The sequence below is a fragment of the Melopsittacus undulatus genome, chromosome 4 (genome assembly GCF_012275295.1).
Source record: "Melopsittacus undulatus isolate bMelUnd1 chromosome 4, bMelUnd1.mat.Z, whole genome shotgun sequence".
Lineage (NCBI taxonomy): Eukaryota > Metazoa > Chordata > Aves > Psittaciformes > Psittaculidae > Melopsittacus > Melopsittacus undulatus.
In genome coordinates this window covers 33,871,473-33,888,808 of record NC_047530.1, presented here as the reverse complement: position 1 = coordinate 33,888,808, position 17,336 = coordinate 33,871,473, and the positions used below count along the sequence as shown (strand labels likewise).

General features: G+C 36.7%; 1 protein-coding gene across 12 annotated transcripts in view; it reads left to right on the top strand.

Moving 5' to 3' along the window:
* NRXN3 (neurexin 3) overlaps window positions 1–16,624 on the top strand; it is a 962,180-nt gene extending 945,556 nt beyond the window's left edge. For 7 of the 12 annotated variants that reach the window (XM_031048775.2, XM_005148863.3, XM_005148868.3 and 4 more), the window contains one exon: window positions 13,665–16,624. In XM_031048775.2, coding sequence (XP_030904635.1) covers window positions 13,665–13,966 — 302 coding nt within the window. In that variant the 3' untranslated portion in view covers window positions 13,967–16,624. Of the gene's footprint in view, window positions 1–13,040 lie in introns of all 12 variants that reach the window. The other 5 variants (XM_005148869.3, XM_031048776.2, XM_005148864.3 and 2 more) reach the window with 2 other exon arrangements.
* The last annotated feature ends 712 nt before the right edge of the window (window positions 16,625–17,336 follow it).

Below are 17,336 nucleotides of genomic sequence, written 5' to 3'. Positions count from 1 at the left end.
TAAGCTATTTCTTATTTGTGGTCTGCTAAGCATTGATTTGGCTGGATATCTGAAAAATACTGCTCTGAGAAAAGTTAAAAGCATGCAAGAATAAACAGGTCATCTTGGGAGCTACTACAAGCAGGAAAGACCATCTAGAAACACCAAGTTTCCCAGATTCTTGTCAGAATCCATCACCTGCCTTCTCTTTCTGGGGACTTCAGCCTTTGGAACAATCTCCCCTTTCTTCTGCTAATTTTCTGCCATTTTTTCCATATTCCAGAAAATTATTGGGTTGTGGACAGTCACAAAAGCCATGCTGCATTGCTACTTCTTGAGAAGATTTCTTCCTGGATCTAGCATTTCTAGCATATAGCATTTATATTAAGAAGAGGTGAATTCACTAACTTTTTAACAACCATAAAGTTAACTTAGCCAGTTTTAAAGGGAGGGAGAGAATGAAGTCTCTTAGTCTGTGTTTGTGTATATATTTAAAGGTGAAATCACTGGGGAGGATTGGGAAGATCCTTATCTTCCTTGGTGTATTGGTATATTCCTGAAGTGGAGATTTTTGCAGGACTTTTTTTCTCTTTTATCTATTTAACATATATTTCTGCTACTAAAATATTCTAGCCAGAGGAGAAAATGCTGCCAACACATCTTGAAGCTAAAAGCAGATGCATACCTAACAATACCTTTTTCCCTATTTTGTAGGTAAATTTTTTACAGAAAAATGAACACTTTCCAGTCCACTGGAAATTCTCCATTTGTTTCTTTTCACTGGCATTTTGGTAATATCAGCTGCTTAGAAGTATGTGTCAGTAGTATCCTTGTCCAATGCGCATGGCCTTAAATGACTCTGAAAGGGTGCTGCCTGATATATAAGGTAAACTTAGAAAGGTAACAGCAGTTAGGGAACCCAGACTGTGCAGTAGTGAAATGCATGCTTCCTTTTAGCACTGAAAGTCTTGGGTCCCATTCTAATTATGTCAAAGTGCACACACAACACAACAAAACAAAAAAGAATTTTTCCTAACTTCATTCTTGTTTCACAACTATGGTGCAAAGAAATACAGAAAGAAAAATATCACAAATAAGTAGGAATGCATGATCAGGCCAGCCAGGAATCTTGGACATTTGAAGTACATCAAGAGTATAGCTGGACTTCTAAGTCAGAAGAAGCATCCGGTGCAGCTGGTTAATAATAAGATACATTGCTAGAGTTGTGTTGGAGTGCAGAGAACTCAAATCATGTGGGGTTCAGTGTGTTAGAGAAGAGAGAAATTGTCAGGTTAATGGAGCCTGGGGACTAGACATGGAAGTTCCAGAGGTTAGCATGAGTCTGGGGACAGTAATGCAGGCCTAGATCCGAAGCTGCCATCTATCATCTTGCTCTTTAACACATGCTGAAATATGCACTATCTTCACCATCAACATTTTAAAATGCAAGTTGAAAACAAGAAATGAGAAAATACAACTTCATAATTATAGCTGCTGAGCAAGTGGCTTTTTGTCTCCCTTTTAAAATGTGGATTTTTTAATTTGAGAAAGCTGGCTATTAATCCTTCAAACAAGAATCTTGTAAGCCTTGATGGTACAGATGCCTCTATTCCCAGCTCTTCAATCTAATTGAAGTTTTTGAAAATAAAAATAAAAGGGTGCAATGGTTATACTTTGATATACTTTGGTATGGTTTTACTAATGGTTATCTTTGTTTTTCTGAGGAATAATTTGCTAAATGTTAAGTAATAAAATCTTGTCTGTGTAGCTTCATGTGGAAACACTTTGAATCCAATTTTCAAATTAGGACATCTAATTTTGACTATTAACAGATTTTTTAAAAAACTGGAGAAGATTTTTCTAGCCTTAGCAGAAATTGCTGGACCCATATTTTCCAAAGAACTCTGCTACTGTTCAAGCACCTCTGTACTGACCAAGTAAATAAGGTTGCTTAGCACCCTTCAAATCCTCTTGTAAGTCTAACATTAAGATTTCCTTTACAAAATCTTGTCATTTCTTTAACTGTGGCTGACTCCGGCTGTGGTTCTTTAGTTCTTTTGATCTTTTAGCCAGTAAAAGATTTTTCCAGACCCCCATGCAATGAGTGAAGCATTTATCATCAAATAGGGTGTTAAGTATTTGCTAGAGCGGCCTGACATAGACTGCACAGTTGACAACCAGACCCATGCTTTACAGACTGTTTTGCATTAAAGAGAAGGCACTCAGTTCTAATGTGCTGAAGGGGAATATTTCACTACTCTGAAAATCCAGCTGCAAGTCATGACAAAACCTATTAAAATTCAAAGCTTAAATGCCTCTTTGTGAAACTCCCAAAGTACAATTAAACCAGAGGCTCAGAATCCTGGTAGGGTGTGGTGTCCAGGGACACTAGCCTTGAAACCTTGCCAAATAAAAATCTCCACAGAGGACTACAAAGGCATCATTTCTGTCATTTACTTTTTTTTTCTATTCCTAGCAAATCTTTTCTGATCCACAAATGAACCCCCAAAATTTCCTGTGTTCAGTGTTAACGTATTTCTAATGTTTTCCTTCCTGCAACCTGCATGTTCTGTCCCTGAGATTACCCTAACCAGGTTTCCTCTTCTTTGGTTGGACCTCTTCCTTTCCTAACATGTTTTCCAAAGGGTTGTAGGAGATACGTACAGTGAAGTCTTCCAGCAAAGGCATGGTACATTCCAGCTGCAGATGCACTGTGCTGGTAGTCAGTGCAACCTCATCACTTCTGAAACAGGAGCTGAATCTTCGTATCTAACTCCTCTCAGAACTAGACACTTTCCAGAAAAAGCATCTAAAAACAGTATGGGCTACTTTATTTTTTGTGGGGTTTATGCTTATTTGACATTCCCTAGAACTAATACTGATCTCTGAGTGGCTTTAGAGGTGCTACTGTTCCTCATGTTAATAAGTACCAAAACATTTTATCTGTTTGTTATTGTATTTATACAAAAGTATCCCTGGCCACACCTACAGGGTGGATAGCCCCATTCTTCCTAGAAATTCAAGCTCTAGATAGCCACTTTCACTAATTGGTGATATCATGACCTTTTATAATGGTTTATAAAATGATCTCGCTGGAAAGCTAGGGTACATGCAGCCTACTTACAGCCTACTTTTGCCATCTCCTGGAGAAATTCATCATGGACAGGGTCCAAAGCTTTATATGTATTATTTACCCTCTCCTAAAACATCAGACAGAATATATTGTTTTGCTGAGGTCCCAAGTTTCTTCTAGAAGGATCCTTATGTCGGGGTAATGGTCTTTATACAAGAAAAATATGACCGTCATATATGATGCCTAGGGAATTCAGAGGAAACTGATGACCCCTCTATAACATGAAGTGTTTGGGATCCAGTTTTAGTAAAGATTCACATTGAATTGATTAGTAGTATCTTCTTGAACTTTAAATCCTTTTGTAGCATAAAATAAACTAGTCTCAGTCTTGATGCTAGCAGTGGCAGGTTTGCCTATTCAAAATCATACAGCCTTAGTACCAAACACTGCGGTGAACTCCCAGCACTAATCATGGATACCACATCTGAATAACTGCTCACAACTTAAGATAAATATTGAGTTAACTGCTTGCAGGAGTTAGTCCAGTCTGACTAGGCAGAAAAGTAAATGCCACTTATTTCATGAATACCCTGGAGAGTTAGGGCCAGAATAAGGGCTGGAGTCTGGAGTTCTGAGTGTTTGATCCATACGCAATGTCACAGTCAGGGCGAAAATTGTGTCCTAGCATAGCTTACAATTTCTCCTCACCCTTTTCCCGTTCTGACCTCCCCCAGAAATGCAGAGAACCTGCTGGAATGTGCTTTGCCCTTTTTGGAAAGGCATGGATGTTGCACCCCTGCTCCCTTCTCCCTCCCTCCCCCGCCCCGCCTGCCCACCCCTGAAACCCTTGCTTGCTGTTTTGTTTTTCTACTTTCCCTAAATGCAACTTACTTTAAGCATGCATTATTATTAACATCCTACAGTAAAATTAAGCTATTATATAACCCATTTGTCGATCTCAGCCAATTTCTTCTATCTTTTTCTATGTCTATTTATGACGTACATCCAGACTTCATGTCCTTTTTTTTTTTCCTCTCCATGTTTATTTTAAAAAGAAATTATTTGAAAAAAAGATCTATTAAAAAAAAAAGCAACACTGGAGGGTGGTGTGATTTTTGGCCAACAATTGAAGACATATTTAAATGGGAGGGGGAGGGAAGAGAAGAGAATCTGATTTTTAACAAAAAAAAATATCCAAATTGTGAAAGTGTCCCTGGACTGCTTTGTCTGTTCCTTTCACTGTGTGCATCTGGTTTGTTCATCTTTAAAAGTGTGTGGAATAACTTTTTCTTTTAAAATAAAATTTTAAAACCCCACAATTGTTATTTACCTCCCTTCCTCCTGGGAACAAAGTACTCTTTTTCATTTTTTGCTTTTTTTTTTAGTATATCTCTACATAGTTATATTTTGATGTATTTATTTTCAATGGTTGAACTTCTATCTTAGCAATTTGGTTTGTTCCAATCTAATAATGAAAAAAACAAACAAAACAAAAGAGTTATGAATTGTTTTCTGCAATTTCTCCCTCTATTTCCCTCTTTAAATACGGAACTACTTCACTGGCAGAATCCTACAGCTGTATTTTTTAGATTCTCCAGAGAGTCTAAATATAAAAGCAGTCTAATTTGAGAGTGGCGAAGGGGTGTGCCACACAGTCATTACATTCAAAAGAGTGATTTGCTCAAGGAATGATTGTCTCAAATTATTGATCATACTGATATCAATTTGGTGGACTTCAGAAAAATTATTATTAGAAGATGGAGGCTGTGGGTAGCTACAGATGAAGTTGTTCTTATTCCAATGCATAAAACTAGTTTCTGTGTTCTTTGTTTTACTCTATTATTATTATTATTATTCATTTATGTATTTTTACTGCTAATTTTAGTAGGGAAAAGTTATAACTGTTTTTATAATTTGAGAACCTTTAATGAAAATGTAAATATTAATACTATAATTATTAATTTTTTGTAACTTGCATGATGAAGAAGTTGCAGCTTAGGGTTTGTGAGATTGTCAATGTTAGAGTTCTGTTCTTTCTTTTTGTTGATGGGCATGAATATGCTCATTTGTTTTTGTATATTGCCCATCCCTTCCTTACAGCCAGAAGCTCTAATGCTGCTAGATCACTCCGTACCGCCCTTACATGGACATGGCAACTGACTTACACATTCACTCCCATCATCTTCATCTCCTGTGTAGTACACTCATAGATTTTTACACTCCCACTCCATCCACCCTAGACATTTTTTCTTCCAGTAAGTTCCCCTCCACCACCCCTTTCTTTAGCATTGTTAAAATTTTATGTGCAGTCATCCATTCCTTAAAACACACACACACAAAAATTGTAGAAAAAAAAGAAAATGTTTAAAAAAATATATATCAAATTGACCAAAAAGGCAAAAAAGCAACACACTTTGCTTTTCAAAAAACATTATATATGTAGATATACAAACAAGCAAAAGTAAATTCTATAAAATGTACAGGATTTTTCAACTGTAATACGCTAATAACTTTACATAAGATAAAAAAAAAAATACAACCAAAAACAGCAGAAAAAAAAAGTTCAAATTTGTTAAGGTGCAAGATTTTTTTCTTTTCATGTTATGTGGTGTGGATGTATGTGTTGTTGCCTCCCTGTATCGCCCTTTGTTGTAAAACAATTATATTAAAAAAGAAATAATAAACATTTTGCTAAAAAAGTTTTTAAGAAACAACAATGAAAAAAAGCGAGTTACAAGAATGTGGCAATGCTACTTGTCCAAGAGCATTCTTACACAACTTTCTTTTGTAAATTTTTCCTTTCATGCCAAAAAACATGCGGGCAATTTGTTGATGTAAGTTGACTGTTATGAAATCAATGTGGTATGCTTTCTAAACATTTTTATGTATTTTTGATTCTTTATTTTTTAAATGGAAATAATGTTTTTGGTTTTCATCTTTTTTCAGTTTTTATAAGTTTTTATCTTTCTTTTGCTGATAAAGTGAATGACTTGTTACGTTTTTTTCCTTTTTCTGACCTTGTTGCTGTGGCATTTTTATTTTCTAGTATATGGTTTTGTTTTAAGAAAAATGTAGAAGTTCATTTATTTATTTTTAATCATTTTGTATTTGCCTTTATGTTATGCGCTCTTTGTATATTGTCGATTACCAAATTGTAATGTGCACAGGAGGGGGTGAAGGAACCTGTGTTGTTTGCTCCTATTCTTTCTTGGTCCCTTTGTAGAGCTTTCTTTCCCCTTTCCCCTTCCCAAAAGGACTCACCAGTAATGCTACTTTCTTTCATGCTACTTAAATTGTGTGTAGCCTGGTGGTGTAGCCTTCACGTTAAATAAAAAACAATGAGACTTCTTTAGCATTTTGGTAGCTTTCAGGGTCTTCCTACTGCAGCTCTACATCAGTCTGACTTTATTCCCAAAAAAGTATTTTATTTCTATTAGTTTTCTTTATTGCTGACTATCTGCCTGATGTCCAGTCTAAATGATACTCTCAAGTGTACTCTTGCCAGGTAAATGCACCTATCATATTATGACTAGCAACAGACTTGGTAAAATCATCCAGAAATGGTATATTTGGCAGACACTTTCCTACTGAGACTCACATCCTGAACCGCTAAAATTTCCTTGCTTCAAAAGAGATTTGGATTAAATTCTTTAAAAAGCAATGACTAAAAGTAAGAAAAAGCTGTACTTCCCTACAAGCACATATGTATTCACTATTCTTGCATAGTAGTGCTGTGCTCAGTAGGTATTTAAGGTTCAACTCTCAGGTCCTTTGAAAAACTGATTCTGGAAGCAGAACAAAAAATTGTGCTGAGTAGGAAGCAGTAAGTTTAAGGTAATGATGGAAGGTGGACGAGGGCATTTTTCAATTGATTTATAGAAGCTTAGTGTCTAGGCACCGAAATACTTGGGTTTGCTCTAGCATCCTGACTGCAGACAAGATGTTATGTCCTCTCTGGAAGCTATTCATGACCCTTTCACTGAAACTACATGAAGGCGATGATCAAGAATTTACATCAGTGAAACACAGCCCAGCATTAACATGGGATTCATGACCTGTCAAACTCTGTACCTTTCTGTTGTTCATGAGCCATGTATTAGGGAGGACTGCAATAAGTAATATCTTTTAATGTAGTTTGTAGGGCTTACGAAATGCTTTGCAATCAACTCCACCAGAAGACATACAGTTTTATATAATCGCTTTGAGAACTTTATATTCTCTGAAAGAAGAAAGAGGTATTTGAGATTAAAAGTTGCAGTATTCCATTGTGGAAATAATTTTTTCCTCCATACTACTGACTGTCAATTGCAATTAAAGCAGAGTGCAAAGAGTAAAAAAAATATTAAGAATGTTCATCTACTAGGTTTCATGATATCATCAACTTTCCTGTGAATCTGGGACTATGTTCTGAATAATTTCCCCTTTTTATCCTCAGAGGACTAAAGGAGAATTAACTAAAACACCATTAGACTGAAGTTTATTAACTCAGTCGTTTAATAAGGAATTATTGAGTTGGTACAGAGGGGAAAAAGGTAAGGAATTATTTTCTGTGACAAGTATTTCAGACTGGAAGTTAGAGTCAAGCTTCAGAGGAATAGCATAAGAATAAAACAAAAGTGACAAACTTTGGATGCAGAATTTCACATGCCTACAGAAATGGATGTGTCGTGCAGACTTCATGGTTGGTATTTAAAAGCTTTTCAACTACAGCTGGAAAAGAGAGGCACAATAAGGGATTGTCCCTTATCATCATCAGGAGAACTTTCAGGCTTCATTGTTCTGTGCCTTTTGTCCTGTATCAGTTTGATGCCTGAGACTCCAACAAAGTAGCTGTGGCTCCAAAGATGAAAGCCAACATCTGCTAGTTTTTCAGGTTGTTTGGTGTGGGTTTTTGTCTTCTGGTTTTTTTTTTTTGTTGCTTTTTTTTTGTTGCCCTCTGCATTGATGACTCACCCACAACATCTTCACAGTTCATAAGGCTTCTATTAAATTTTTAACACGCTGTTTTTTCTAGTGGCAGAGAACTCCTGCCGGAGATCAGCCCCAGAGGTATGACTTATGTAGCTATAAATAAGCTCATAAAGCAAAAAGCAGGGCAGCTCCAAGGCTACAGTAGACCTTTTATATCCCCAATGATCTTGGTAGTTTATAGAAAAGCACAACTTCTTGAAAATAGTGTATGTGCTAGATTTAAAGGCTAACTTTTAAGGAATATATGAGCACTGTGTTTACTTCGTGGAATGAGAAGGCCAAGCAGAACACTGGGCTGCTCTGTACAGGGTTTCACACCTCACAGAACTCCATTCTTTCAGTGCTGCTTCCAGTTTGCTGTTCAGTAGTTTTTTTGCAAGTAACCATTGATGGGCAAACTAATTTTGCAATTGCAGAGGAAACCATTTATCTGTTTCCCTTTTGTTTAATTCTTTGGCATTGTGTTGTCAGCAGAAGCTTTTTAAAACCCATATTTCTGTTTGGGAAATATCTATTTCCTGCCTAGAAGAGAAAGCATGAAGTAGGTGAAAAATCAATCTGGAAAATCCTTGTGAAATCTTTAGATTGCTAAAGTAATCCTGAATTTGCAGCATACCAGTGAATGCTAGTAACTGATGTTTAACAGCCAACATAAGAAAGGTGGGAAGAAACCTGTAACTACCAGGAAACAGTCCATACCTTCCACAAATAAAATATAAGTCTCATACGAATATTTGTTTTGAAGCTAAGGTGCAAACTAAGTGGCAGTCTTTTCATTTTATTTTTTAAACAGAACAATTTGGAAATTAAAACGATAAGTTTTATTCAAGGCTGCAAAGTGTTAATTTTATGATTGAAAAAATGGTAGGCACTGTGAGAAGATAAAAACTTCAGATAGGAAAATCCAAACATAAAAACTGTCTCAAATGTATTTCCCTTCCAAATTGCCATGTATATTTTTTCAGGGGCTTCTCTTAAGCTTTTTCTAGAAATCTAAATCTTGAAAGCACTTGCCTGCCACAACAGACCTTTTGAGATCCAAATACCACATGAGATATTTTTGGCAACCAATTGATACTTTGTCTTTTAAATCTTCCAGTGGATACCTTTAAACCTTGTCCCTGGGCAGGAGGCACCACTTCTCCATCAAAAGGCCACTGGCTCTAGGCAGCTTCCTGTCATGCCTGTTGTTTTGTGAAAGATGATTTCCCCCGAATACACACTTATCATCTGCTTGTCATCAGACTCCCCCTCGTGTCTCTTGTGCGTAGAAATGTAGTACCCATAACAAGTTTTCAGATGTGATATGAAAGTTTGCGCTTGCTCCCCTCCATAGATATTGGTGGTCATGTTTCTCACCGATTCCTGGGAGCTTTTTAGAATTTACATTCCCTGTTATCCTTAAATAACATATTTCATTTAGACTGAGTGGCATTTTCATCATGCCATTTTAAAGGATGTTTTAGTTCCTCTATAAATCACATACCCTGGGAAGCATTGTTTCAGCGTGCTATTAGACCTACAACTTCTAGTTTGAGTTTTGCATACATACCTAACATACCTAAAAAACAGAATCAAGACTTGATACCTAGAGTACCGCTTCTGAGTTACCTTCTCCCACACAGCTTTTTCTTCAGTTTTACAGGGTTTTTTTACAGACAAAAAGAAAAATAAAAAACTGACACCTCTACATCCATCTCGCTAATACTACCCAAAAGTATGTTGTCTTAAGTAGATGTAACAAGTTAACTCCTTGATGGAGTAGTTATTCCTAGTGAAGGACCTTTAACAGTGTCTTTAATTCTTTAGTATGGATCATTGGACAATTAGAATAAAACTAGAGATGAGATTAAATAATTGTGTAGGGAATCAAAGTTAATCCCATCTTCCTGGTGTGAAAGTTATTTCTCTTCTCACACACATTATGAGATAAAGCTTTGTAAAACTCAGTCCTGATTCTGTCTTCCATCCAACAGACTTGCTGGAATCGAAAAGCACCCAACCCTCTGTCCATCACTTATGTGATACCTCACTTACTGTAGCAACTCTATCAACTTCTGTTAAAATTTCAGGAAGACCATGATCATATTTATAGCTGCAGTAGTCTTGCTCCTTGGCTCAACTCCTGAACTGTAACAAAAACTGTAGAACTATGACCTTGTTTTAAAGACAAGAGTTCATGGAGCAAAAGAAAGATCTTCATATTAAATACGAGATACTTCTGAGTCCTTCAAGAAAATTAATTATTTATATGACCAAAAGAATTTATCTTTGGATGAAAACTGCTCAAAGTATTGCCCCACTGGTTGGCAGATCAACTGCATACTGATCCTATGTGCCAATATTATAGATTTTAAGAGCAAAGGCACTTCAAAGCTCTAGATGAGCAATTAAAAACTGCCAAACTGTTTTTTTTTCTAATTGGGTGTCACAGATGGTGAATTAAAATTACAGATGAATACTACTTTTTAACAGCACAACACTGATTGTAAAAAATCATTAAAGGGAATGTATATCTCTGATTTGCTGGCACTTGAATTCCCCACTCAGGCAATTTGATGCAATGCACGCTTAAATGTTATATTTTTGGTCATTTTCAGCCAAACTAACAGATTATCTTTCCCTCTGAGGCATACTCCAAGTTTATCCTGAGACCACCTGTTTGAATAGATTATAGATGCCCTCCCCTAGCTATAGATAGGGCTTTTGGTTATGTATAAATCATATTACATGCTCTAGTTTCTGCATTGCACAGAGTTCAGAGGCATAAGCACAAAATGCCATGTAGCCATTTGACAGACTACACGTTCTGCTTTTTTTTTTTTTTTTTTTAAGATACTTAGTTTTAAGAGATTGGCATTATTTTACACATATGATAGTTATTTCTTCATCCTCTATCCAGTAACAAAAAGTAGCATGAACATGCTGAGGAAGCTTGGAAAACTAAACAACATATTAAAATCGGCACTTTATGTCTTAGCTTAAAACCAGCTTTGCCTGAAAATATGCAAAGTACCACATTCTTATTGTGGCCTAATTTCTACCGTGGTACCTCTGAGAGGAATCTGACTGTTTCAGTTGATTAAATTGTGTCACCACTTAGTTTCTCATTAAGGATAAGTATAAGCCATATCACTAGTTCAGCTATCCAGATTTAATCTAACTGAAAAGTATTTTTTTCAGTATATAGCTAAATTCAATATGTAATTTGTTCAAATATGTTGCTCTCCAAATATATTTAGAAGGGATTATGATTTTAGACCATATTCTTTATAGAACTTCCATGGATATTACTGACAGTATCCAATGGGAAACAGTGCATGCAATGCATAGTGTACATAGGAGAGAGCAAAATTTAGACCCCAATGCCATTCAGCATTGTAACAATACCAAACTGTTCATTAGCAGTTATTAATACATAAGAAAAAGCCAGAATGATTTCTTTAGAAGTTAAAATACCTTTTGCATATTTTTCCTTATGCAAAGGTGAGTATAAATAAAAATTTCCCACGCATTAAAAATACTTCTTACTGAGTTGCACTCCTTCCAACAAATCTAGATGACTACTCATGGTATCAGATGAACTCTGCAGTTTATACTTCAAGCAGCTAACTTAAGTGGCTACCCAAGGAAAAACTACAAGGGAGAATTCATACACAAACTTTCAAAAGCAATACAACTCATTTTAAAAAAAGTGTTGGCCACCTGTATGTCAGCAGACAACTGCATAATCTGAACTAAAGTAATTAGATAAATTAATTATGTCTCCACATCAGAACAAAACAGTGGAGTGTTAATTACTCATAAGCTCGAAAGTAGTACAGTCATATTACAATATGTAGACAAAACAGGACTACTACCCAAAAAACAGAAATATTGCTGCTCAGAAACCAAATCTTAGAAATTATGCACTGATTTTCTGGTTTTAGTTGCAGCTTATACAGTGTTAAAGTACAAATGTTACAGCTATAGCTTTGGTTTCTACTTCAGGAATAGACCATAAGTCCACTTCAATTTCAGTCCTCTGTAGGCAGATAGCCATCATTTTAGGAAAAAATAGCATGGTTCACAGCTATCTGCATATCTAGAAGTAACAGTAGGTGTGAAGACAACTTCTGCCGTATCCTCCTGGAAAGTGCTAATTCGGGTCGAGTCCTTATTCAGTTGTATCATCAATAACAATGAAGTATATCTCGATTTTAAATCAAGTCATAGTAAAAGAATATCAAGAAGAACTGAAGACGAAGATAGTATGGCATTAGTAGCCTCAAAAGATCAAAAGGAAGTGACACCCCTAATGTTGAATGGAATGGTAAAGAAAGATTAAAAAGAGATGAACAAGCATTGAGTAGAGCTCTGTACCTTCCTGGACCCCAGTAAGTACTTGGTTCTTATTCCATCCCTCTCTTGCATGAATTTTCCCACAATTCAAAAGCAAAGAAACAAGAAGAAATGGACGAATGGGAAGGGCTTTAGGAAACGGCCTTACAAACTACTACAGAAGGTGAGCAGACTTGAATGGCAGAGAAGAATACACATGTTATTGTAAATTAAAGTAATCAGAGGAGAAAAATTGGCAAGATGTGTGGTAAAAAACATGTAGGAGAACATTGCTCTATGGAAGTCTAATATGATTCATTTAAACAGTCTTGTAACAAAATGCTTAAGAAAGATCACTACTAAGCATTGATGTTCCCAGAGTCACTTGAGAGTATCTTCAAAAACCAAAAACTTTGGGTCCCAAGAAATTCAGAGTATTTCACTTTGTATAGGTGGCATAGGCTAAAAGAGATAGGAAATGGAACATGGAGTTTACCAGTATAAAAGCAGGGTGGGAGGGAATAATGAAGGGCATACTCAGGAAAGTATGTCAGTAGTGTAGCTAGGGCAAGAAACCAAATCCGTTAGTGTCCAAATCCTCTCTTGCCCTCGCCACCCTTGAGTTAAATGAATTGAAAATGGTGTGTTTTGTCATTAAAATATATTAATCTTCTTTTTTTTCTCTTTTCCATCCCAGGAGGTGAATTAGTTATCCCTCTACTTGTAGAAGACCCTTTAGATATCCCTCCTATTGCTACTCGTGCACCTTTCATTACACTTCCCCCTACCTTTCGCCCCCTCCTCACCATTATTGAGACCACCAAAGATTCCCTGTCCATGACCTCTGAGGCGGGGTTACCTTGCTTGTCGGACCAAGGCAGCGATGGTTGTGATGATGATGGCTTGGTGATATCTGGGTATGGCTCAGGGGAAACCTTTGACTCTAACCTACCCCCTACTGATGATGAAGATTTTTACACCACCTTCTCCTTGGTAACAGATAAGAGTCTTTCCACTTCCATCTTCGAAGGTGGCTACAAAGCACACGCACCCAAGTGGGAATCCAAGGACTTTAGACCTAACAAAGTCTCCGAAATTGGTAGGACTACTACCACGTCTTTGTCCCCTGAGCTGATCCGCTCCACAGCTTCGTCCTCGACTGGGATGGTTCCCAAATTGCCAGCCGGCAAAATGAATAACCGTGAGCTCAAACCCCAGCCTGACATAGTCTTGCTTCCGTTGCCCACTGCCTATGAGCTAGACAGCACAAAGCTGAAGAGCCCGCTAATCACTTCCCCCATGTTCCGTAATGTGCCCACAGCAAACCCCACGGAGCCAGGAATCAGACGGGTTCCGGGGGCCTCAGAGGTGGTCCGTGAGTCAAGCAGCACAACGGGGATGGTCGTCGGCATAGTGGCTGCTGCCGCCCTCTGCATCCTCATCCTTCTGTATGCCATGTACAAGTACAGGAACAGGGACGAGGGGTCCTATCAGGTGGACGAGACGCGGAACTACATCAGCAACTCAGCCCAGAGCAACGGCACGATCGTGAAGGAGAAGCAGCAGAGCTCAAAGAGTGGCCACAAGAAACAGAAAAACAAGGACAAAGAGTATTATGTGTAAAAAAGAATACTTATTTATATATAAATATATAAATACTTAATCAGATTTAACTGAAATATCAGAACCATTGCAGCGAACAAGATGATTGGGAGATATCGTTTGTGGGAAAAAGTATTGGGAAAAAAAATAGCAGCAGTGACTGTTAATGTCTCAGTCATCGCTTGGAGTCAGCAAACTCTGCCCTAATGTATTATAAAGCACACTTAGCATTTTGGAGATGGCGCACACAGCTCTGCCCTGTTAGTGAACTTGGACGTCTCCAAATCTCCTCCTCCGTTGAACTTTCTGCAAAGGTAGAAGACTTCATGGCTTACTTGTTTCATATCTCCAAGTGAGTCTTTAACAATGTTCGTGATACCTGACTGTATCGATAATTTTTCAGTTTACTTATTAAAAAAAAAAAAAGAAGGAAAAAGAAAAAATGCAATTATTAAACAATAGAAAAATGTTGAACAAACTGATCTGGCCATGTCCAGAATACATACAACTTTTCGAGATTGGAGGAGGGGAATAAATGATTTTGGAGACTGTTGGTTTTTTTGTTTTGTTTTGTTTTGTTTCTTGGTTGTTTTCTGTTTGGTGTTTTTCATTTCTTAGGGTTGTGGGAGGAAAGGGTGGAGAGGAACAGGGTGAAGGTGAACCAGGACATGACCTGAGAAGAAATCTCGGAACAAAAAATCCATAATAAATAAAGAGACTATTGCCATATATGAACTCAAAAGCTACCCATGGTGTTTACTCTGCATATCTGGTTGTGTTGTCTCTAGAATCCATTGTCTTGCAGTAAGTTGTTTGCTAACAACACAGTGAAAGTGTCTGATGGGTGGTGCTAAAGAAAATGATCATGGAAAGCTGGTTCCCTTGGATCTGGCTCCAGTATTTGCAATTAAACTGAAGAGTAGATGGGTTTGGGTCTGTTCTGATCAGTCATTGGCTTTATTTGAGAATATCGCTTAGTATGCATTAGCACAGCCAAACTACGGTTAAGGGATTTGAAGATTCAAAATAGAATGCTTAAAAAATGGTTAACCATTCAGAGCTGAATATACCATGCTAAAATAAAGGAGCCTTCCTGTGGGTTCTGGTTCTGTGACTGATTGCAATGCATGCAAAAAATAATAATAAATCTGTTTAATAAAGAGATCAGAAAGACACCACTGGAGTTCAACTTGTGACAAGACCCATAAATGTCAGAAAAGCTAAATGCTTGCTAAAGAATGAAAAATACATAGTTTTTTTGACATAAAATGGTTTTCGTATGTAATATTTTAATTTTGTAGCTTGACATTTCAGATCATCTCTGTCTTTCCATTTGCCCTATTCTCCCTTTTCCTTCTCTTTTATATAAAAGAAAATAAATGAAGCTGCTGTGACACACAAAAATAATAAAGACAAAGTAATTTAATAATATTATATATATATACACACAGATATATTTATCATGGTATGTTTGACGGGACGACTGGAATAGAAGTTCTGTTATGGTTTTAATGTGGAATGAGAATGTTCTTGAAGAACAAAGTAAAACAAAACAGACAACAAAATCAAACCTTAAAATGTGAAGAGTGTGTGTTTTAGCTTTGTCACAGTTACCTGTGTCAAAAAACCCACAAAAATCTGAAATTTTGTTTACATATTTTACTACTTTTTTTTTTTTTTGCTAGTATAATTTCTTTATGGATACCCTGATGGTGTATATACTGTTTTATGTTTAAATTGGGAATGTCTTCTGTTTTTATTGAACTTATTAGTTAGTTTGCTTGGTTGGTTTCTAAATTTTCCCAGTTATTGTGAAAAGGATTATCTTACTGTACAGAACAATAGCCAGGCAGTTTGACGGCCATGCCTATAATGTTCAAATAAGCAACTGAGGGAGAGAGAGACAGAAAGGAAACAACAAAAACCAGGATGGAGACTCTGGAATATCAGAAATGTACAATTTTTCTGTATACGGATGAAAAATAATCAGCTGTTTAGGTTTAGAAATCTACTCTTGCTGGTGTTTATAAATCGCATGAATATTTGACTTTGAAGAAGTGTCATCAAATGCACACACGCACATGGGAACTTAAATTCAAAGAAACAGCCTTCTCAAACATTTAGAGAAGACGCTTTCATGTTAACAGATATTTTCAGTGCGTGTATGTGTGCGTGTGTGTGGTGCGCGTGTGCGAGGTTGAGCTTTTTTTTCCTTTTTTATTTTTTATACTAAAAAGAAAAAAAAAAAGACAGGTTTTAAAAAGGTATGAAAGCACGATTTTAGATGACTTAACTGGCCGAAACTAAACAAAGTTGATTATATCTTGATGTCTGTAAAAGATTGCTGTTCTTGGAGTCTTGGAGTCTTGTGAAATGATTTCCTGCTTTCTTTCTTCCTTTCCTTTTTGCTTTCCTTTTTTAAGTTAAGGGACAAAGATTTACACTTTCCTTTTTTTGTGTAAGTTTCTATTGGACAGTTTTTGGAAACATGTGCACTTCTGTATGTGGGCTTCTACCATATCCCTGTTGCTTTATGGACAACCTTTAGAATTTTTATTTGAGTTGTCGTGATGTTATTGCTTTCTTTCCCTTTCTTTTTCTTCCTTTTTGATTCTTTTTCTTTTCTTATTAGCATTTTGTTTAAAGATATGCTTAGCAATAAAATGTTCTTCCCAAAGCCTTGGATGTTACTGGGTTTTTATTTCTGAAATACTTCAGGGAAATGCCAGACCTTTTTCCAAGTGAAAAGTGTTCTGTGAAAAGTAGTAGGAGGATACCTTTTACCAAGGTATCCTCTATCCCACAAGAGTATTTAGCCATCAAATTACAGAATCATATTCATGTTTGCTTTCATGTGCTTTTTCATGCTTTTGTTCATGTGCTTTCATTAGTCAAATGAATCTTAATTCTTTCTTTTTCAGGGTCATAAATTCAACTTGACTGTGGGGTCTACCTCACACCACTCCCAACCCTTTGTCCCCCACCACCACCTCAGTGGGGTACAGAGTATTTCCCTGGAATATGGATTTCAGCAACCTCAGATAAAAGCATATCTAAGACATTGACTTATTGACTTATATGCCCTTTCTAATGTGTTGCCTGATGTCAGTCTCCCTTTGAAGTGTGTAGCTCTTACCATGACCCTCTTCTATGGACAGCAGTCTATGATGTTTGATATACTGGAGTTTGGTATACTGATACCATTGATACAAAAATGCTGTCTCATAATTCTATATGAGGACTTAAATTCCTCTGAATTTATCTATGATTTTCCACACACTATCTAAGGAACTTCTTTTACTTACTTTGTATACTATGGATCAGACTTAGGTAATCAAAGTAAATGGTCTGAGCCTTTATATCACTCCAGGTTCTGAGTCTCCCAGAAACC